The sequence below is a fragment of the Bactrocera oleae genome, chromosome 2 (assembly GCF_042242935.1).
Source record: "Bactrocera oleae isolate idBacOlea1 chromosome 2, idBacOlea1, whole genome shotgun sequence".
Classification (NCBI taxonomy): Eukaryota; Metazoa; Arthropoda; class Insecta; order Diptera; family Tephritidae; genus Bactrocera; species Bactrocera oleae.
In genome coordinates, this window is record NC_091536.1 from 69,472,454 (window position 1) to 69,496,425 (window position 23,972).

Consider the following 23,972-nt stretch of genomic DNA (forward strand, 5'->3'; position numbering starts at 1 on the left):
AAATTAAAACCTTTTTCTTGCAAGAACTTAATTTTGATTGTTCAGTTTGAATGGCAGCTATATATTATAGTGATCCGATCTGAACAATTTGTGCAGAGGATGAAGCGTTAGCCTGGACAATAATATAATACGTGAGAAATTTCATGAAGATATCTTCTCAAATAAAAAAGTTTTTCTTGCAAGATTTTTATTTTGATTGTTCAGCTCGCCAATTTGCTCGCAGATTGCCGTTTGCTTTGGACAATAATTCGGATATGACTTACTTCATACATACATCTATTACACCCTTGAAGTAACATTTGATTGGTTATTATTACTATTAATTGGAGAAGAAAAACATTATTTGACCGTTTTCAACATTTTTATTTAATATGTATGTGTGTATGTATAATTTTTAGCAATAGAGACATACTATGTAACTACTAGTATAGCTTTGAAACTAATCTAAAATATTTTTCAAATCGTTTTATACTTAAAGCAAACATGTTTGACAATAATATTTGTATGTAGCCTATGTGTATAGCATTCTGTAACATATGTATGTACATATATTTTAATTGAAAAAAAAATATTGTTTTAGATATACGAATACTATTGAACATAATGTAATTATAAGAGAACTAACTAAACATGATTAATCGAAAACGATTACAATTCTTGTTTCACAATTATACAATAATCGATAACAGCAAATCACTAATTGGAATAAAAACTATTATAGTACATTATTTGTTATAAATATATATAGCATTTTATTGAAGACCGTGCTCTCTCGGCTTTTCATAATTTAAGTGCGCCTCCCACTATTGATACTTGATGATAGAAATAAATTTACCTAAATATTTGAAAAAAATGCTAAACAAAGTTAATTGACTCACAAAATGTAACAACGCTGCATACCGCAAAGCTCAAAACGAAGAACCTCAACGCGAAGGCAATGTATTAAGGAGCAATATTACATTGCATATTTTTAGGATGTGCTACACAAATTATTTGTTTTAAAAAGTGGCGTTAATGGACCGTGACACCCATCCTATTATTTTAAATTTATTTTTTAAAAAGAAAATTACAAGCGACTGATAACAAAAAATATGGCTTTAACGTCCAACACATCCTTAAGGTATGCTACTATAAAAGCTGTGAAGCAACTTGTTATATTTTGTAAAAGACCTCAAAGCAAGTAATCAACTTAACATCTAAACATTACATAAAATTACAATACGTACAGTTTTTGTTTTCAAGAATTTCTGAAAGCTACATTTCGTAATGCCTTTCGCTAAACAATAATTGTTGTAATCTATAAATTCATGGGTAGCTATTTTCAAAAACATTTCCACAAATAGCATCTTGCATAATTTAACCATAAGCTCTGGCGCTCTACGATGACGCACAGTCGCGCGATTGATAGAACAATATATAACCCGTCTCCGAGGACTTTTGTATATCCGACGTCAGTCCGTAGAAATCTTCGATGGTTGAAGCTTCAATTTTATCGACCATATCATCGTCGAACAATAGCCAGAGCCCGTGGCTTTTGACAATACTAATGTAATGACCACGATTAGGTCCCGATCCACAGTGTATAACGACGGCCATTAGATCGTACAAACGATCCGGATTTACGGCATCGTCAGAGGTATTGAATAGACGCAGCTCAAGTGGGAATACAACACGATGTGAGACCTTAATGTGGCGATTAAATTGTTCCATATATTTGAAGCGTTTCAAATGCAGCGCCAATATCATTGGTAGCTTCTTGACGCGCATACGCTTTTGCGCCTCCTGATAGCTGCAGCAGTTGTCGCATTTGAATTTGTTGTCCGAACAAAGTGTCTCGGTGTTGCTAAAGCAACGTAAGCAATGTGTAATCGAGGTATTCTGATCCACGTCGACTTGTAGATCAAAGAAATTCTCATCTTTGCTACTAACGGTCTCGCAATTGAGGCAACGGGTCTCCGACGTCAGTATACCTTGAAAGATCTCATGTACCCACGTGGGTTCGGTGTTGGCCGCATTCGATTGCGTTGGCGTCGAAGCATTATCGCCGATGCCAATACCGACGCCGACACCGTTTAGCGAGCCGGATGAATTGGTGCAGGTGCCGTTGGACGTTGAATTCGAGGCAGTTGTCGATGTGCTGGTGGACGAAGAGGATTTGCTGGCAGTGGAGGTGCCGCCGACGCCGCCGCCACCATTACCGTTGCCATTAAAATTGGCGCCATTCTTGCTGGCATGACGTTCGGCCAAAATGATTTCGTTAATATGATTGATTAGGAAATTGAGAAACTCATGCGCATCCTGTTGCATGTAATTGTCGAATTCCTCCTTCTCTTTGCGCAGGCGTGCAATGAACTTCTTCGGTGCTATCGAACCAACTTTTTTCTTCTGCGTAGCAATGTTATAGAACAGATCGGCTAAGCAAGAGAGTAAAGTCTCTTTGGGGCGCTTGTTTTTTGCCTTGTATTCGAGTACCTTCTCCCGGAAGGGCTTGCAAAAGTAGAGCGCCTGCAGCACAGAGTTGCTATAGCATGTATTGCCGAAATTTACCAAGCCAAAATAATGCTCATTGGGCGGAAAGAGATCGGAGCCGATTTCACGCTCCAGCTGCGATACATTTGCACCCATTGCCAAGAGTGTGTTTTCGATTCGAGACTTGGCTGAATGTTGGATGCTTCCACTTTAGTTTACTGTTTTTTCTTTTTGTTTTTGGGGTTAAAATGCACTAACACGTACAAAAAGCACCATCACCACCACCATCAACAACAACAAGAATTACCACATATACGAGCGACCGTTTTCTGTGTGTGTGCGTGTGACTTTAGACTATTTGTTATATATTGTTTGCATAGATTTAGGCGCGCAGACTTACAATACGATTTGCTCGTCTGAAAATATACAGAATTTTGAAGAGGGGATACACGTCAGTATACAATCATTTTTCGTTTTCTTTGTTTTTGTATTTTTTTTTTAACTGTTAATATAATAAATCTAACACAAAAATATGGCGACAGTAATAAATATTTTAAACTATAAACGAAAGAAAAACAACAACAATAATAAAACTGATAAAACAACAAACGAACAAGTAAATGCAAGATAATAACAAAAACAAAAATGCAGTGGGAATGCTATGAAAATAAGTAACATATAACATAAATGATTAAAACCCTTTACAGTTTAAGCAAATCGCTTCTGGCGTGGAAACAAAGAAGCAGGCAGTTTTTTCGCACATCTTACATATTTTATTCTCTTACGCTCGCTTTTATTGAGCGTAGCGCGTAATACTGCAGCAAAAGTATTTTTATAAAGCAAACTAAATTTTTTTTAATCAAAAACGTTATTATCCCCTCTCCAAAACTTTTACGCGTTACTCTTCGCTTTATCAACGCATATAGATTTATTTGAGGTTATCTATTTGTAATAAATTGTAATAAATATACGAATACATACGTTTTTATAAGAGTATCAAATATATATTTTACAACTTAAACAATATTTTTGTTTTCCAAAACTTAGGAGAAGGAAGAATAAGTTTCAATCGAGTTAATAAATTGTGCTAAGTATATATATCTAAATGTGTATATATATAAACAAACATAACGGAAAATTTTAACGCAATACGCATTCACACAATTTCGAAAACCATTATTTATATAAATTTTATTAAAATCAGCTTTATGATAAAATTTCAAAATCAAGTAAGAAATCATAGCTTCATATTGAGAAAAATTGCTGTGATTGCCAAAAAAATTGTATATATGGTAGTGCATCTGTGTAGACATATATGGTAGAGAGCTTTATTTGGAGTAGAATTTTTTGTTTTTAATTTACAGATTTTTTTTATTTATCTGCATCATTTAAAAATAACATTACTTTTTGATAATAAATCTCTGAATTATATGACTTTTGAATCTTTTTACTAATAACTCTCCAAGTTTTAGCGAATCGAAATAGCAACTCTTACGTACAAAACTTGAAAAGCTCTGGATAGCTGGTGTCAAAAATTATACGTGTCAAAAGCACTATTCTTGTTGATCTCAGTGTCGTTTACATATTTATGAAAAAAATATAATTTAAAACAGCTCAAAGCTTTTAACACGAACAATTCTTTATTAATTTGACAAATGAAACTAAACTCGACTTAGCATTTTTTGCTCTGAAGTTTATGCGGCCTCATTAGTACAAGTATACATTTTTTTACCAATCAGCTATGAAATCCGTCGATTAAAGTCTCATCTTTGAAAAAATCTTAAATTTATATATTTTCGATAGAACATTAATTCGCTAAGTCAATTTAGTTCCTTTGTCAAAAGTAGACAGAATTAAACAAGCGTAATGTCTTGCGACTACAATAAATAATTAACACTTAGCACTATGATTATGATGTAATCACGTTTAAGGGGTTCAAAGATTTAACGCCACGGAAAGTTCATGGTTTGCCCCTCGCAATTGTTTAGTTATAGTACTAAATACTTATTAGTATATGTGTATGTAAATATTTATGCAAGCAGTGGTTAATATTAACAAAGCTTCTTTATTACAAAATGAGGAAGACTGGCTCACATTGACGACGTGAGAATTCTATATGGACTTTGAAAATCTTGATCGATTGATTAGGTAGTGAAAATCGTTATCTCATAGACATACTTGTATGTAAATGTATAAGCAAAAAAGAATGTGGAGATCTTAATTCGCTAGCATATTGTCCCTATATATAGGATATGCTTTCCTAACCAGACTTATGGATTCAGTCTTAAAAGTATACAAGTACTTAAAATACATATTAGTTTATATATTTATGCATGTGAACCTCATAAAAGGAATCTTGTAGTGAAGGGCAGCAGTAAATTTCCTACAAAACAATAAGATTTGCAATTTGAAATGATGTATTTTCATTGAGGTTGAAAATTCAGAAAAAAACAACAAATTTGCCTTAAAATAGTCAAACTTCAACCGTTAATATATTAATTTTATTCACCAGATCCGCAGCCACTTTTCCTTTTCTAAAACAAAGTGAAGCGAAAATCGCCGAAACTAGAAGCAAAATAGTCTTTTGCTGCAAAAATGGTATTGAAACGTTGGAAGAACACTAGATCGGGTAATTCTGTTCGACTAATCGCCATTTAAAAATAAAATAATAAAAGAGTTGTACTTTTTTCATGCCAAAAAATTGTGCCGGAGAAATGCTGACAGATTTTTTCAAACAATCAGATTTAGTTAGTAAACTTGGATTAAAATATCTTTTAAAAAAATATTATCATTTTAATATATTGACACATTAGTTCGCAAGTGTTTCTAATCACTTGTCAAGTGGTGTATGCATCAAAGCAGAACATATACTTTAAATCTACCTCTATTAGTTCTACTCATTTTAGAAACCAACAAAAAGCATGCAATTTTGTTAGATTTTTGCATACAGAGAGCAACTTTGAAGTGAATACTTTGACTAATGTAAAAAAAAACTTGTTTTTGTTATATTTTTTAATGCGTTGCGAACGCTCTCGAATATTTTTACATCAGGTGAGGGTGATATCCATTATCATTTATACATATGTAAATATAGGTATATATATGTACAAATCAAATGTGCTAACTGCACTACTCTTGAGCCATTCTCGCAAGTTTCGCGTGTCATGCGGATGCACAACTCAAAACATAACACAAGATGATTGCATAATTAATTATACTTGCTGTGTATGTGTGTAGTAGTATGCAACCAGTTATTAATGCTTATTGATTTTATTAATTATTCTTTTTGGTTTTTTGCATGGATCAAGCTTTGCTGAGTATAGAATATACCTTAAATAAGTTGACTATTATTTGCTAAAACTCATTTGTACGATCTTTTGTGTGTCCAGAGGAAATATTTATTCTAATGTGTAATGCTCTCGACGGCTAGTGTAGAAATAGCAGTTGCAGGCGCTGCAGTCAATAATTGATGGCAAAACGCGAAACAGGAAAACATGTTCTTCTTGCGCTATTACTAAGAATACAAAGTGAAGATGCTCTAGTGTTGGAAACAAAAAAGTGAAATTAGTAGAGGAATTAAAATAGAAAGTGCAATTAGAATTTAACAGACCGAAAACCGTACATTTTTGAATAAGATAAAAAAAAATATGCCGTTAGCCTACGTAAGTGCACACCGTTATAGTTAAATAATACAACAACTTGAGCACAAGAATTATTTTTTTTTTGTTTTCAACTCTCTCAAATAAAGCGCTTGCTGTTCTTACTGTCCGCCTTCTTCATACTAAATGTGGTCTTACAACACCTAACGGTCAACGCTGATACAAAAGTGCTGCACACACTCAGGTGATATCAATTTTTTATTTAAAAACAATACTTGTTGTTTTGTAAGTGTTGGAAAAGTGTGCACTTAAATAAAAATCGTTTTTTTTTCAACTGCGCAGCTTCAATCAGCCAGGTTACAGTACCCGTCATGAGGTCATCACACTCGAGAACGCCGGCACCGCTGATGAGGAGTTGGTGGTTAGAGGCAATTGGACCGTTGAACTCGGTCCACCGAACAAGGAGGGTCTCATATTTTTGGCGATAACGGAGTATACTGCCGATAAAAATGGATATCATGTGCATTATCGTATCGGGACGGTACCGTTATTGGAAACCCGGTTGAGTGGAAGTCTGTTAATGTCTGCAGCGGGCTAGAAAAGCGAGTGTTATCGAATATTTTTGTGTGTTTGAAAGGGTTTCGAACTTTTTAAATGCTGTGAAATCGTAAACTCAAATCAAATTAGTTTTTTGAGTATTATTTTTTGTTATTTTTTATATATATATAAGTGTTTCTAATGACTTGTCAACTGGTGTATGCATCAAAGCGGAACATATTTTTTAAATAAAACATAAATACTCATTTAAGAAACCAACCGGAAGCATGAAATTTCATAAGAAGTTTGCATACAGAGAGCGGGGGAGTCGGAGGTGATTCCCATTGGCCCGAAGTTCTCGAAGGCCCATAGCAAACTATATTTATTTTGCTGATGCTGAGAAAAAAAGTCTACTACGTAGAGCAGCGTTTTCTCCCTTTTGTAGATTGTCAGGAAAAACCATTAAAGCGATGATTGCTGTTTTAAATTGCAAAACTTTGGAAAATAAAAACATTATTTTGAAAGTTTGCAGTGAAGAGGGCTACGATAACGGTTGTAGTATGACGGTAAATATGAAGGAGCGCAAAATCACATCCAACGTAAAAATAAGTGTGCAGTTCTTTCACCCTGTGTTGCTCACACGCTGAATTTGGCTTGAGTCGACTCGGCTGAGTGCTGTCCTCGAGCAATAACTTTTTTTGGTATCATTCAAAAATGTTTCAATATTATCGATAGCAACTCACAACCTTGGGAAATTCTAAAATTCAAAATACCCAATTCACTTCACTGTCTTTCTAATACAAGGTGGTCTGCCAGAATTGATGCCGTCAAGTCATTTGCGACAAAATCTCTTGGTTTGATATACGCTTTGAAATAAAAAAAAAAAACTTAACCTTACGGCAGAAACTCGTCGGGACGTTGATGGATAGGAAAACTTTTCACAAATATTTGCTTCGCTTTGAGAATATTTTGAACTTTACCCGTTTCTGTTTCAAGTGGTGAACGTTCGTTTAGTGATTTAGCAAGGATCAAAAATGTTCATCAATCATGCTCGTAACAGGGCAGAATTTCAAAACTAGCTAGAATATGCCCAGAGGCAGAATCAGCCAAGAATTTGGATTTCCAGATTATTATCGACGCTTTTGCTGCCACCAAAGCTCGAAAAACTCACTTCTGAGTTCCATATAATTGAAGATTGGAGGATTTTAAACTGCCTGTTCGAAAACTTAATCATGATAGTCAACAGATTTCAAAAGAACTGTTTTTTCATTACTTAGTTCGATGAATAAATGTTTGAATAAGAGTTTTTTGTCATCTTATTAACTGTCATGTCACGCTATCCCTATATTCATATTTTCCAGTTTAATCTGAAATAATATTTTTGACTCATAGTATATGTATGAAAACAGGTAATGATGTGTGAAATTATAAACTTAAATCAAATTAGCTTTTGAGTATTATTTTGGATTATATATTTTTTTAATGCTTGATATGCAATGGATACATAATGAAACCCAGAATATTTTATTATATACTATACTCGTATTTTTTAGTTGTGAAGTCGTTTAAAAAATATTGAAAGCAAAAAATTTAGTCTTCGGTTGTTTTACAACGTTCAGCAAAGCTTAACCCGTCGACAACGAGACAGCGTCAGATTGACCGGAAAATTATGTTTCATGTTTGTATACATTATTTTACATGTTATCGACGACCCACTTCTGTGCGACTGCGAAATCCTTTTGGCCTAGGGTAGAATGTAGAAGATCTACTGAACTATTATCCTTAACAAAGTTCATCTCGCCACAATCGTAGGAGTTCTTATTGGCCACTGTTCTATAGGCATTCATGTCGTAAGGCTAAAAATCTTATTGAACGCAAGTTTTCATAGTTGTATAGAAGAAGATGAGGCGAAAACATTCATGGACTTTTTTTCATTGCTCAGCCTTGGCAATACTGATGTTGAAACATCTTGGCAGTCTTACTTAGACCTAGCCGAAACTTAGACATTAGCCGCCTTAACAAATTTGTAATGGGCTCAAAGCGCTGAATCAATTTTTGAGGGTTCTATGATCAATTATATATGAGTTTTAGGTACCACAACGGACAGGGGTTCTAAGCTGTTCAAGTGAGATCACTGTTAAGATCCACCTTTTAACCAGACCTAACATATTATGGAGAAAACCGCTAAGTTTTAGATGTTTCTGGAATTTCAGCAAGATTTTCATACTGATTAAAAACTAAAAGGCACCATTTAAATACGTGAAAGTCTTGTTATATTATAATAAACATCAATAAATGTATATTTTTTGAGGTTAACTGAGAGTCTAGATTTGAACATGAGAATCCAAGATGCCAAGAGTTTGTTCTCAAACTCTCCGTATATATTGAGTCTTCATTTAATCACAAACAATCATCAAAGTCTACATGGTTCTAACTCCACCGCTTCCTCATGGTAATACTTTTTTATTATGCGCTCATTAAAAACTTAAACTAGTTAGTATTGGGTTAATCGCAAATTCAATCAATCATAATACGAAAGGAAGCACAATAATTTAGTTAACTTCTCATTTGTCCTTGAATATCGTAATTTTCACGTAAGTACAAGTACATAAACACATAAACTCACATATAATACAATTATGGCTGCTCGTTGCTCATAAAACAAAGGTATATGAAAATACCAAAATAATTGCATGTTCGACAACATGAAAATTCACAAACCAAATTACTAAGTTTGCGCCACAACATTAACGCTCAATATACATGCATACAACAGTAGTTTCCGGTTAATAGTACCTCAAAATGATAAAATAAATAAATATACAATATTCAGTTCATTTGTTGAGCAGCTTCATCAGTTACAGGAACTCCGCTTAATTGCATAATATATATTGATATTTGAATCAGAATCTTATCTTGAAAAGGACAGAAGAAGACAAAATTTATTTAGTGTTCTATTCGCCCACTTAAGCTCGCTACTTCTCGGTCTACGTAAACGGAACGGACCCGGTTTTATAGCGGCCAAGCGGAAAGTCAGTAGCACTCTTAAAATTATAGAGAACACTGTACTGTATGTTATATGGCATATATAGGAAGCCTTAAAAATATTTATATGCAAGACGTCTACGAACTAGTATGAATGAATGAATGTTTGGAAAACACACACACATACATATTTTTATTTACAAACCCAAATGCAGCCACATAAATACGAAATTTGTAAATGCAATTAGCACATACATATGTATACATATAAAATGCTAGTAAATTTTGCTCGTATATTTTTAATGACAGTCGAGCACGTGAGCATCCAAAACAACACAAAATAAATATTTAAAAAATCACAAGTGATTTGATTAAAGTTTAGCGTGTTTTGCACCGAGTGTCGCTGCTATTAAAACACTGGCTGAAGCCAAAAAGGCTATTTTAAATTTTAAAAAATGAAAAACTTAAATTAAATTGCTTTGTATAACGCACCCGAAATTTTAGTATAAATAAATTATATAAGTGATGTTATGTTGATTTAAAATTAATAGCCGCATATATTTCAATGTAAATGTGAATTTATTCGGAAAAATTGGAAGTTAAAAGTTAGTACTTTTGGTTTATATTTTAATGGTTATTAAAAATTTTTCAAAATGCAAATTAATCAAAATTTGAAAACATTTAAATTCCATATAGACTACGAAATTCATACTCGAAAGTAACCAAATAGTCCCAAATTTATTTATATATGCATTAATAACTTATATGTAGTCATAACTAGAAAGGTATCGTGACCCCAACGTAGCTGTTTACAGCCTTACCATTTGAATTTTTTAACTATTTCCCAACGAAATGTTCCGATTTTAGCAAGTTTTTGAAAAGTTTATGTTAATTTAACATGCAATCAAGCAAAATGCAATGAAAGCAAACTATAAAGGCATGTATTTTTTAACTCTTTGAGGAAAACCATTGCGTTTCACAATACAGTTAGAGCGCAAAAGATTGAATTATTAGCATAAAAAGCGCAAGTACAACTCCGGTGGCATTACTTCACAAACGAACACCCATTTGAAGATTGCTTAATTTTATGACACATTTTATTTTCTTCATTTCTTGAGTTCCGCTTAGATATACACGTGCACACACACATTTGCAGCTGTATTTGTTGCAAAGCACTTAAATAGTGTTAACTCTCGGGTATTTGGGATAGGCTTGTGAGGTGAAAGTGATTAAACCGTTAAATAATGATAAGTTTTGTTTATTTTGTTGTATTTATTTATTAAGTTTTTATTGTTGTACCTACCGTGTTCAAGAGTTCCTTTCTTTCCTTCACCAACACCTTAATTTATGAATGTATGCGGTTGAGTTGTTTTTACGAAAGGTGTTCGCGGGCCTTCATCAATACTATGAATCTCTATAATTATTTCACATTAATATAGATGTTGTTGTTATTGTTGTCGCTTAGTTTCTGTTGTAAGACATTTAATGCGCACTGATGCATTAAATCGATATGAAAAACTTGGCGTTTTCGTTAATGAGTTTTGATTTTATAGAAATTTAGTTCGAAGATTGGCCTGCAATGGAAAAAAGAAAAAAATATTTAGACGAAATATAGATAAATTGGATTTTAATTGGATATTTTAGATAAAAGTATAATCACACACACTACGTTGCTAGACTAAAATTAAACATCAAACTAGTCTCAGAGAAATTAGTACACATCTGAAAACGAACTAATCCCAAAAAGACCAGGCTAGTACCAAATAAAGAATGATTTATAAGCCAATTTTGTACATTATTTCATTTCTTATTTTTTTGAAAACTAAACTAGTGAGTTTGTTCCATAATTGCACTAGATTTCTAGTCTATTCTGATTTAGTACGATACTGGAACATTTCAAACCGAATTCTTGTACAGAAAAGGGATAATTCGCTGCCTAGTTGGGCTTGTTTGTTGTTTATACTAGTTCCAAATTAGTTTATATTTAAATAATTTCACTGCCGTCATCTGTTCATCTATATTAAAACCAGTAAAACACAAAATAAAAGTTCAGCATAAAATCTAACCTCGAATTCCTTCTTTTTTTTTTAAATACCACTAGGGACTGGGCGAGTAATTGAAAAGTAAAGACCTTTCTTTATTAAACCAACATTTTAATCAAAAACATTGCAAATCATCTCATAAAAATAAGAAAAAAATTTAATTTATAGAATTAATTTAAAATAGTTTTCATATATTTCAAGAATGTACTATATTTAATGACTAACAAGCTTCTGGGACAAACATAATGATACAAATTCGCTAGATGAGATAACCTCTGGCCCCCAAGAGCATTAGAACCGCATAGCATGCAACACAAATTCAGTGTGTACTCCCGTACTTATCAACATTTCATAGGCTAAGCAAATCACAGCAACAGTTTCGCACTTCGGGCGTCAGCGATGGCAATCAGTACGCTTTGGAACTTAGTACACAAACTTACATCGTAAAGCAAAGTGAACGACTGGACTATGCTTGTGGCCACACTATGGACCAGTGTTCTTCTAGTGCTTTGGATTGCCATTGTCGCAGGCGCAGAACGAAATCATCCGACAATATTACGCAAACGCAACGAAATGACCCGGTACATGAATTTGCACGCCAATCCTTGTAAGGATTTTTACGAATTCGCCTGCGGCAGTTGGGAGCAACCCTACGTACAAACGCGATACGAGCAGCCGATATTGAAAAATATGGAAATTTATTTGCGTACGAAAGTGAATCACGATTTACGCAATATGCTGCAGGAGCAAACTAAATTGGAGGATGGCTTAAATGGACGTAAATTAAAAGATTTTTATATATCATGTACATCGGCCGAAAGGAATGGTGTTGCACAGCAAGAGTACTTCAGTCAGATGATCGAAAAGCATGGTGGCTTTCCTGCGATACCGGGTTCCAACTGGTACCTGCAGAGCAACAACTATAATTGGCCAGATGTGGTGGGCACATTGCGCTTTCAATATGGCATGAATATATTGGTAGGTGTGAAGATTGACGTTAATTATTTGTACCCTTTCGAAGATAGCGTCTACTTGAGCGAACCGGACACCTTTATACCGTCGGAACTGTGTAGTGCGGAGAGTACTAATAAGACAGACTTACGCTCCGAAGAGTATGCGATAATTGAAAATGAAGTGGCCGAAAATCTCAGCATGTGGCTAACGCTTGATATGGAGAAGGCGCAAGTGATTGCCTCCGATTTGGTGGCATTTGAGTTTAAACTGTGCACCGGTATAAAGAGATGGCATATCAGCCAACTGGCCGTGAATAGTAGTTATAATAGTGATATACGCAAGACGCTTTATGATTTTACATATCAATACGATAATAAAATCGACTTCGTCGCGGCCACTTTTGGCACACAAATACAAAAACCCGTATTCATGGGTACCGAGGCGTACTACAAGCAGCTTGTCAAAACCTTAGACTCGACGAATAAGACGACAATCGCAAACTACATTATGTATCAGACGTTGGCGGCCTTAAGTTTCCCACACAAAGATCAGCCTAGTAGCCGTGCTTTGTTCTGTTTGGAAAAGGCCAAGCGCTACTTTCCGAAGTTTCTCGGGGAGATGTACCACAGAAATTATGTGAATGTTGAAGCTAGGGATGATGTGGTCAATATGTTCGACAAACTGAAAGAATCTTTTCGCCAAAGTTTACAAAACCCTTGGATCAAGGAGCATACACGCCGCATTGCTGAGAGTAAACTAGCAGAGATGCATCTAGCCTTTCCGTACTATGGTAAAATGGAAACAAGTAGTATAAACATAAATCGCGGGAATTATTGGCACAACTTGGATATACTAATGAAAAATCGACAAGAGGCACAATTCCAACGGATTTTTCCGCCACCACATCCAAATATGTTTGATCAAGTAGAATCGTATGAAACGAACATTTTCTATAGGTCGCAACATACACGCTTCGAAATGGGTTGGGGGATGTTGCAAGAACCGCTCTATCTAACCCAGTACCCGAACTCGATGCGTTACGCTACAATCGGTCATAAGCTATCTTCTCTGTTAGCCAGCGCCTTCGATGACATCTCATGGAGCACATCGCCTAATGGTGTACTAAATTGGGATCAGACTACTGCTACAGAGTATCGCAATCGTAGCGAATGTTTCCGTCAACAGATCAGCAATTATCTCTACAATGATCCCGCGTTATTTACAAATATAACACTATTGAGTCAAATAATAGCACAAAGTGCTGCTTTAAATGTAGCATTCGACGCTTACTTAAATTGGTTGGCATTTCAACAACCCACTGACGATCACGAGGTGCTATCGAGAGAAACTCTACCCGAGTTCAACTTCACCAATACACAACTGTTCTTTATTGCGTTCGCGCAAATGCATTGTAGCGCTGGCGATGTGTTCTCACGGAAGTCCAGTACAAAGGGATCTACCCGCACTTTCAGTCCACTTGAACGACACACGATCGAACGATACCTAGTCAACGGACCGCTGAGAAATTATAATGAATTCGCGCGAGACTTTGGATGCCCGATGGGTGTGGAAATGAATCCGCCGGATAAATGTGTTATTTATTAGTTTCTAACATAAATGTAGATATAGATTTATATACTGTAAATTAAAAGCTTTAAGAATATTTTTGAGAAAATAAATCATAATTCAGAGAGCATTTTTGAGTTTGTGTAATGTTAAGCACAAAAAATAGATTTTAAATTTATATTTCTTTCGCAATTAACATCCTAACCTAATTAATTTTATAAATAGATCGTCAGTTAGAGCATAGCTACAGAAAAACTCTTTACCCCTTGTCCGAAAAATATGCCGAAACTGATTCAACAGTCAGCGACGAGAAACTAATATCTAAAATGCCTCATGTGCTCACTATTAGTATAGTAACCTTTAGAAATACTTCAGTCTACTTCGAACTGGTACGATTTAATCGAAATTGCTCCAGTTCCGAACTCGAAATCTAACCAGTTTTTTCCCAGTAGTGTTCTTTAATAGCGCTTGACTATCAATTTAAATTGAACGGTAGACAATTATGTCTCGATCGCGTTTAATTTTGATAATTTCTAACAAGTCATTCAGATATACCAATTTAATATTCTTTTACCACCGCGAACTCGAAATCTTACCCGGTTTATAACACTTTTTAAACTTTTTATCGTTGAGGCGATAATCCTCTCTGAGAATGTTTATATAAGCATATATTTTTAGAATTGTTTATGAAATCAAATTCAAATTCGTTTTAACGCTTATGACATTGTAAACAAAAACATTGCTTTTATATAGTGATGACCTTTGCACGCTCAAGCGCCGTAGCGATTATTTTATAATTAAGCTTTGCTTATCACCAAAATGTGCTGATGTTGGCGCACGATAGGAAGAAACGTTCGTGTAGGCAGCAAATTATTGTTTTGGAAAGTATTTAAAAATTTTCAACACTTCAGTACTGTTTTCAGTCTGATTACGACAAAATGCATAAAACTGGATTCTCGTTGATGCGATCTTTACTACTAGCTGTAAGCTGTATATTGGCTTTATGCAGTCTTGTGCCTCAAATTGTGGCTGAACGTGGCACAAATGGACGCGAAAGGGAGGAACAAATCATGCGCAATGCTAAGGCAGCCGAGGTACTCAGATATATAAACCGAGAAGCCGATCCATGCAATAACTTTTATGACTTTGCATGCGGCAATTGGCCATTACATCAACCGAAGCTGTTAGAGGGTGACGCGCCATTATCGGTACAAAGTCAGTTGGTTCAACGCGTACGAAAGGACGTACAAATGCTGCTTGATGCCGGTGCACGCATCAAGAGTAGAACGAATTTGGATGAACGTAAAGTTAAGGAGTTCTACAAGTCGTGTTTAGTGGTCGAACGCTCTTCGTCGTTGCAGCAAGCCTTTCTCATGAATTTCATAAAGGAATATAATGGCTTGCCGTTGCTAGCGGGCACCAACTGGAATATGAACTATGATTGGGTGCAGGTAATTGCGCGTTTACGTCTGAACTATGGCTTCGACTATCTGATTGGTATGGAAGTGGTGACTAATGAGCAGTCGCTACCAGGCAAAACGGTGATACAGTTGACAGAACCGGCAACGTCATTACTACCGCGGCATTTGTGCAGCGCAGGTGCTACTTTGGATGCGAAGGTTGGCGAAAAACTTACTGCGCAGTTGCAAACTGAAATCGCTAATGACTTGCAGTCTTGGTTTGGGCTGAAAGAAGACGAAACGGAACGCGTCGCTGGCGATATCATACGTTTTGAGTTCGAATTATGCCAATATATGAGAGAGAATGAATCATTGCCGCCATCCGAGAATGATGAGCCCGAACCGAATGTTTATGAGGGTCGAGATTTGGCGCGTCTTTCAAAGGAATTTGGTAACATAATCAATTTCAGAAGGTATTTGGAAACCAGTCTCAATTCAACCGTTGCAAACTCGGAGATCGTAATGAAATCTCCGCGCTATTTTAAACATTTGGCACACATAGCACGCTTAAACCCCAGACCAACACTAACCAATTACATAATGTATCGTGCACTGACGGAAATCAACTTTCCACGCAATGAAACTAGTCAACCAAGAGCGGGGTACTGCGCGCAATTGGTCATGCGATTCTTCCCTAAAGTTGTCGGTGAGATATATAAGAATAGATATCAACGCAGCGAGATTAGAGGCGATGCTGAGCAACTTTTCGCCGATATCAAAGGGACATTGAGTGAATCTTTAAACGTGAATGATTTATCGGATAATGCACAGAGAGCGTTGCGTAACAAACTTCTAGCATTTGAAACGTTACTCTTTCCCATCTACAAGGGTGTCAACTTACGTGATCTGCCAATAGAACATACCAATTTCTGGCATAAGCAAGATATCGCCATGAAATTTAAGGGATACAAGGAGCGTCAGCGTTTCTATGGTGGCGATCCCGAGTTGGATGAAAGCCTCGTCGAAGCGTTTGATGTGCGTATGAAGTTGCTGGATAACGGCATCATGACCGGTTGGGGACTGCTGCAACCGCCCTTCTATGATTACAAGTATGCCAACTCTTTAAAATATGCGTTACTGGGTCCACTTATGGCGCGTGAGCTGGCGGCCGCCTTGATACCCGATGAACAACAGGCAGAGCTTACACGTGATGAATCAATTATGGAAATTTTCAACAATATTACCGAATGTTATCGCACGCAGTACAGCAACTACTTGTATAATATACCGAATGTATTCTACAATGCAAGCAAATCGCGTGAGCTCATGACAGATAGTGCCGGATTGAATATAGCTTTTAAGGCCTATCTCGGCTGGCTGTCTGCGGTGGATTCGAGTAATCGGCCAACATTATTGCGTGAAACTTTGCCGGGTGTGGACTTTACAAATACACAATTATTTTTCATCATTTTCGCGCAATCCCGTTGCCATGCCAAATATGTAAAGGAGACGCCGCCAACATTTCTACCACTCGATATGCACACCGAAGAACTCTTCAATGTTAATGGCGTCTTGGGAAATAATGTGGAGTTTGCGCGTGAATTTGGCTGTGCGCTGGGCACAGATATGAATCCAGATGATAAATGCACACTGTTTTAAATCTGAGAAATCAAAGTAAAATTTAAAAAATTTTAAATTTTTGTTGTTCGTTTGGTCATTTTAACCAACCTTGTTGTCATGGTAATTCGTGTTCGCATTGTTCAAGGTGATGTTGTAAATTTACGGAAAAAACAGACGAATCTTACAAAGTTTAAGGTATTTAGTTAACGAATGATGTACGATCTTGTGAACACATTTTATGATACAAAGTTAATCCATTTTCGGTTTTATTATTTATAGAATGATTTTTTTTTAGTTTTTAAACTTATATGAGTTTTTTAACTAGAAACAGTGCAAAATCTTTGAAGAATTACACAGTAATATTTAAAAAAAAATGCAGAATAAAAAATTAAAAAAAAAAAACAAGAATACAATTTTTTTTACTCATCCTTAAAAAGAGAAATAAGGAGTTTCCGATAAAAAAAAAACGCCACATAACGTACGTTCTGAATACCAATGAACAACAAACTGAATTCTCTTAATGAATACAATAAATTATTTCTGTACCTAACCTTGTAGGTCATCAACTTTGAATACCTAAAAATTTTTTTTTGTAATATTTTATGGTAGTATCACAGTACTTCATTTAATGGGTTATTATCTACATGTGAATTTCAATAAAGTAACTTTTTCAATTATTATATATAGAATGTACATATACATATGTATAATATTTCAAAATATTTTCTCAAAATTTGAAGTTCATTCAAATAGTTTAACGAGATATGAACGTATTTGTAAGAATTTTTTTAAAACACTGTAAACGACTACCAACATCTCGAAACGATGTTTTCAGAGTCAGATGGAAAATTTTTCCGAAACAGTTGGACCGATCGATATGATATTTTCACACGACCTTCTCAGACATATTTGTCGAGTAATGATTGAGGGATTAAAATTTTGATAATACTTTCAAGTTTTCAAACCACTCTGAAGTGTGCATTTTTCACAGAAAATTACTTTTCTTTCTTCGATCATTATCAATGTATTCAACTATTGAAATAATAAATTTTTTCGGGTTTTGGTTTTGTGACAAGTTTAAGTATAAAAATCTTCCTCACCGCGCGGACGCTTTTCTTCCAAAAATTTTTTAGATGTACAATATTTTTATTTATTTATTAAATAAAATGCCTATTTATAAAAACAAAATCGAGACAAACGCGTTTAATTGACTTATATAGCTATACCTACTAACTCCTTAATACGTAACATTTTCGAAAACTTGAACGATAATAGTTTTAAAAACCAAGCGTACAAATTTTTTTTAAAGCCTTAAAAGATGAAAAAAGGCGTTTTCGAGAAAAATTCATACATTGACCAACATTGTACCACAGCGTCAGCTACCGCAAGTTCTAGATACAAATGAACATCAAACTTTAATTCCTCCACTCAAAAAAAAACAAAAACAAAATGCAATAAATTGTTTTTGTATGCAGGGTCATCTACTTCAAATACCTACAAAAATAACCTTCTTTAAGGTAAATTTTCATTTGAATTTGTATAGGGAAGTATCACAGTACTTAATTAGAAGTAAAAATTATAAAAATAAATACTTGTTAAGAAAAGACGTTCTCAATTAGTAACAGGTTAAACACTCACGCATAACCGATCAGCTTTACAGTTTCACAAAGCATACCTGCAAAACAAGCGAAGAAAAATTTTGTTAAGTATTAGTAATAGAAGGTGTAATATGAAATATAAACACGTTTGAGGAAATATGTGTAAGAACGTGTACAATATACGAGTATTATAATAAAAATATGATATGTGCATGTATATTTTTTATAAATATTTATCTCAACGGTGCTGGCGCCAAAGAGCAGAAGAAAAATATATTTTTTGCTTGTTTCAATGAGCTACAGAATTCAATAAATATTTTATGGAAGACTACGAAATTAAGCTGCTCAGAAATTGGGCACAAAGTGTAGGCAACAAATAAAATATGTGGAATATAAGTACAACTTCCATCAAATTAAGCTAACTGTCAATCAAATAAGCGGTTTTATTACAAGCGCGCCTTAAGTAGCTAAGATATAATATGTTGATACAAGGCATATATTGACTTAATTCTTTTTTTTAACTTTTATAAATTTTTTTTTTTTTTATTTGTTTTTAAATTTGTTTTTTAATATTTTGTTAATTTTTTGTTAATTTTCTTTTTACTTCATTTTTTTTAATTTCTTTAAATTTTTTTTTTTTGGTAATATTTTTTTATTTTTTATTTTTTATTTTTTTTTTGAATTTTTATTTTATTATTATTGCTTTTAATTTACTTTTTCTAATTAATATAATTTCTTGGTTTGCTTAAATTTTTTTTACTTTTTCTTATTATTTTATCATTTTTTTTGTCTCACGTGTTGTGTTTATTGTTTTCATTCGCACCTCCATACTTCCGTTAGTAGTCGCTAAGTAATTGTCTAAATCTGTTTTGTAAACCGTTTAATGCGAAAAAGAGTAGAACATAAATTAGAGCCGCTCAACAGATTCAATTACAAACTTGAAGCGCACACTCGCAGTGAAAGTGTAAAATTTTTATAAAAAGTGAACGTTTGTCTACTTTGGGAGATTTAGCGTGAGTCTAGCGTTTATGTTATCAGCAGTTAATTAGTATTTCATTTGTTGTTTTTTTACGATTTTCGTAGCGCCAAGATAAGTGAAATTTTACAACGCTCAGTAACGCTTCTCTCGCGCACGAATGAAGTTCAAAATTTTATTGTCAGCCCGATGTTTTCCTTGTAGATACTTGTATACATATTATATTCTGCTAACGAAATAAAAGTGGAACTGAAACTAATCTGGTTGTGAAAAACAGAATAAAAGCTTTTCAATGTTTTTGTTAGGTTGGAAATATTGCGAATTTCAAGTTGATCCGATAATTACTTTTTGAATTATTCGACAAATAACAAAGCCGTCATTTTGTTAATTTTTGAAAAAACAAAAAAAAGCTTCCATCAGACCCAGGATTATCTATTCATATTAATTTTTTTTTTTTGAAATTTTCGTGACTTCAAGTTAAAACATTGTATAATAATGCCATATTACTACTTTTGTAAAATAACATGATTTAATAGCAAAAGAAATTGCTCAAAATTCTCATTTTTTTTGTGCCTCTGACTACCCCTAACCCCTTTATATTTACTTTTAACTATTATGTGTTAAATAAATTTTTATATAAAGAAAATTATAAGAAATATCTGCATTATATACACACACCCTAACCAAACACACTCCATAAGGCTTGACATTTATGTTGATGAATATTTGTGGATATAAGAATGTCAACGGCTTACAAAAGACGAAAGCAGCAGCAGCAACGGCACCCACACTAGCACCTACACAAATAATTTCCTTGCAAAGTTTTATGACACGCCGTTAGCAGTAATTCAGCTGCCACACAGCCGCACGATTTCTTTCATTCCCAAAGAAATTTGTACTTATTTATTTGTATTTTTGTGCCAACGTGCAAGTGTCAATGTAGGGTGCGGCCCACCAGCAAGAAGAAGCAGCGAACGTCGCTTTTGCCATTAATTTAGCTGCTGATCCTTTGCTTTGCCTTTGTACGCGTATACGCATAGTAAAAAGGCATTCGTGACAAAGAATGACACAAATAAAAATGTGCACATGTGTAAATATATGATTGCTTCATATAAAAAATGTGTATATGGCAAATGTCTCTTTATTGCCGCAACGCCACTGTAACTCCATTATAGACAGCGAATGTAAATAAATATACATATGTACATATATGTAAATATGTTGGTATGTGCTGAAAAACAAATATGTAATATACGAAATGCATTCAACAGCGTCTGGAAATGTGTATAGTCACATGCATTTGACGAAGGGGACTATACCTTTTACCATGTGCATACACACTTAATAATATACATACACACATGCATGTGTGAATATGTGCACTTATTGTACACTTGTCTATATACACCAAAGCACTCAACGGCCTATAGTCATAACAGATATCATAATATAGTATTCGATAGCAGTTAAGGAGATAATGTTGACATATATTTTTTCATTTTATTTTTCCAACAACAGACGAAAAATATAAATGTAAGTATTCAAACACAAAAAAAAAAACAATAAAAGGAATGAAATGAAGGAAAAAAATATTTAATCATACAAACACACATTCACGCTATTATTTTTATATGTAATATTTACATAAGAAAAGTTTGTTACTTTGACACATTTTCAAGTTTCAGTTTTTTCCATTAAAAATGTAATGAATAATAATGGATATTGTGTACACACTAAATAGTTAGATGCAGTTGACATGTTGGGTTCATTTGAAGGCAAAAACAAATTTAAACATTTTATTTGAATGAGGAGTGGAGGGCATCTATTAGGTACCATAAAAAAAATAAATACATATATATATATATATTATAGTAACGGCATATCAAAGCCATCAGTGATGATGTGAACAGACTAGATTGTGAAAAACTTTGCATTTAAGTAAATCTTTGTACCGGTTATTTATGTTTTTGAAATACTCATAACAAAATAAAACTAATTTATGTAATTTTTTGTTTATTGTGATGATCCACAAATTTGTACGATTGTTGCAAACATAATATTTTTGTTTATATACATACATTAATATAAATTATGCGAATAAATACATAGCTTTCAGTATTACATAGTGTAGAGCACTTGGGGAGCAAATTTTATTTATGCTGAACTACATATTAATGCATTTTCAGCCATTATCTATCGATATCAGACCTCGAGTTCCATTATATCACTCAAAAACCAAAAAATTGAAAACCATAGCTGAAAATGAGGAGGTATGAGTATTAACATGAGTGCACGAACCTCTCCCTGCTATTGCTGCAAAGCAAGAGTTCGAATTTCTATCAGAACCCACTCTACACAAAATCTTTCAGAAAATGTGACAGCCAGCTGAATATGTGAGAGTGAATAACTGACACCTAAAATGTCTAAAACACCTTATTTTAGCTTTAAGGGGATCATCTACTTTCACGCTTCTATTTCCTCTTTTTGACGATGGATTGCAAAGCAAAAGGTACACATGATATTTGCACATTTTTTTTACAAACCTTTTTTTTTCAAAACCCGGCCGTTGATGTGTCCTAAATGCACCACTGCCAGTGCGACGTAGTCGACTTTTTGGCAATAAATTTCACCTTCAGGCCTTTGAAACCAAAAAAATGCTTTACTTAAGATTTATAACACCAGTTATGACTAGACATAAGGCGTTTTGAATATTTAAAATTGGACAAAATAGCAGAAAAATTAAAAACAGAAAAAATTTACAGATTTCGATAGTCTTTCATAGCTTTGTCAGAATCGGGCCAAAAAAAAACACTTCTGCTTTGCGAAAACGCGTTTAAAGTAAACTAGACAGCGCGGGGCTGGGTTTGGGTATTGATATCTCGTAAACAAGAACAAATCCTTTATGCGAGCGTGTTTCTAGTTATGTCTACATTAGAAAATTCGATTTTTTCAAAGCCCCTTTACGGACAACAGAGTTGCCAGAAATTATTGAATAACTGGGCGATGGATCATCATTGGTTTATTTAGTAAGGTTTGTCATACCACACATCTCATGAGACCATCGATCTTTTATACACCAGGCTTTGTAATCGCATTACCCGCTATTCAAGACCTCGCGGAACTGGAGGCTATACTTTTTTGTAAATCGACATGAAGAACCGATACTATATACTATATATATAACACAAAAGTAATTCAGGCGCTTAAGGCGAATATCGAGCAAAATTGAGATTTTTTTATTCCAAAAATTAAATCATCCTGTAGTCTTCTACCTTCATTGACGAAAGAATTCGACTGAACGCCATCAAGGTTAAACATGCCGCACATACATTTAGCTTTTATTAAGTATTTACAAACAAAAGGCGCTCAAATGAAATATGTGTGAAGGCATTACAAACACGATACACATCCGTATATAAGTAAGTAAAAAAAAATTAATTATTTCACTTTTAGTGCTTTTTTATCGATCGTCCGAAAATTGGGTCAGCGTTTGAGTATTAAGAAAAACATTAACTCTGCTTCATTTCGCAATATTTGCCAGTCAATTTGGAAAGTTTGAAAGTAAAATGAGAAACATATAAGCGCTACAACTAAATTTATATAATTCCTGATAAATCAAAAATGTACTGATAGGGTAAATTAACTGCATATAATACCATTAATTAAGAGATAATTTACACCAAGGTACAACAAAATTAAATAAAATTTCTTCAATTGTATGCTATTTAACTTTTAATTAATTTATTTAATTGCGCTTAAAAACGTAATTAATTTTTATATAATACTCAGAAGACACAAAAACTTCATCTTTGTACGCATATCTGTATATGTGCATGTATATATCTATGTATGTGCATATACATATAGTTATGTATGTATTACAATATACTGTAAAAAAAATTGTATTCGCATGAAAATGTGACAGCGATTTCAGCGAACTATGAAACGAACTAAAATTATATGTATTACTCATATCCACTCGCTTTGAGATATCCGATACTTCACAATTGCTTTATTTTATGGCTTGAATATAAAACGTATGACGTTAGTAAGTACATACATACATATGTATATACACTCTTGATATAGCTTATTATAATTTCGAGAACCCTTAAACTACACTAAACAAGTATAAAATTTAACAAGTGTTTGCTTGAAACTTTATGTTTCCAATGGAATGAGAGCTACGAAATCGTTCGTTTATCACAAAGCCAAGTATTTCAGTT

At 34.0% G+C, this 23,972-nt stretch overlaps 4 protein-coding genes across 4 annotated transcripts in view; 3 read left to right on the plus strand and 1 right to left on the minus strand.

The window, feature by feature from the left end:
* Nucleotides 1–339: 339 nt before the first annotated feature.
* The window catches only part of Usp12-46 (Ubiquitin-specific protease 12/46), a 41,468-nt gene continuing 17,835 nt past the window's right edge, over nt 340–23,972 (minus strand). The window contains exons 2-3 of the mRNA XM_014232824.3: nt 10,894–11,164; nt 340–2,885 (exon numbers count right to left, since the gene is read on the minus strand). Of these exons, the coding sequence (XP_014088299.1) occupies nt 1,378–2,625 (1,248 nt within the window). The 5' untranslated portion in view covers nt 2,626–2,885; nt 10,894–11,164 and the 3' untranslated portion in view covers nt 340–1,377. The remainder of the gene's footprint in view (nt 2,886–10,893; nt 11,165–23,972) is intronic.
* Nucleotides 5,876–6,884, plus strand: LOC106616253 (uncharacterized). The gene is made up of 3 exons (XM_014232825.3): nt 5,876–6,131; nt 6,218–6,312; nt 6,411–6,884. The coding sequence occupies exons 1-3, from the start codon at nt 6,117–6,119 to the stop codon at nt 6,664–6,666; spliced, it is 366 nt and encodes a 121-aa protein (XP_014088300.2). The 5' UTR covers nt 5,876–6,116; the 3' UTR covers nt 6,667–6,884.
* Nucleotides 11,992–14,282, plus strand: LOC106616214 (neprilysin-1). Its single transcript, XM_014232777.3, has one exon. It carries the CDS (start codon nt 12,101–12,103, stop codon nt 14,189–14,191), a length of 2,091 nt encoding a protein of 696 aa, XP_014088252.3. The 5' UTR covers nt 11,992–12,100; the 3' UTR covers nt 14,192–14,282.
* LOC118679755 (endothelin-converting enzyme homolog) lies at nt 15,050–17,852 on the plus strand. Its single transcript, XM_036368256.2, has one exon. It carries the CDS (start codon nt 15,091–15,093, stop codon nt 17,209–17,211), a length of 2,121 nt encoding a protein of 706 aa, XP_036224149.2. The 5' UTR covers nt 15,050–15,090; the 3' UTR covers nt 17,212–17,852.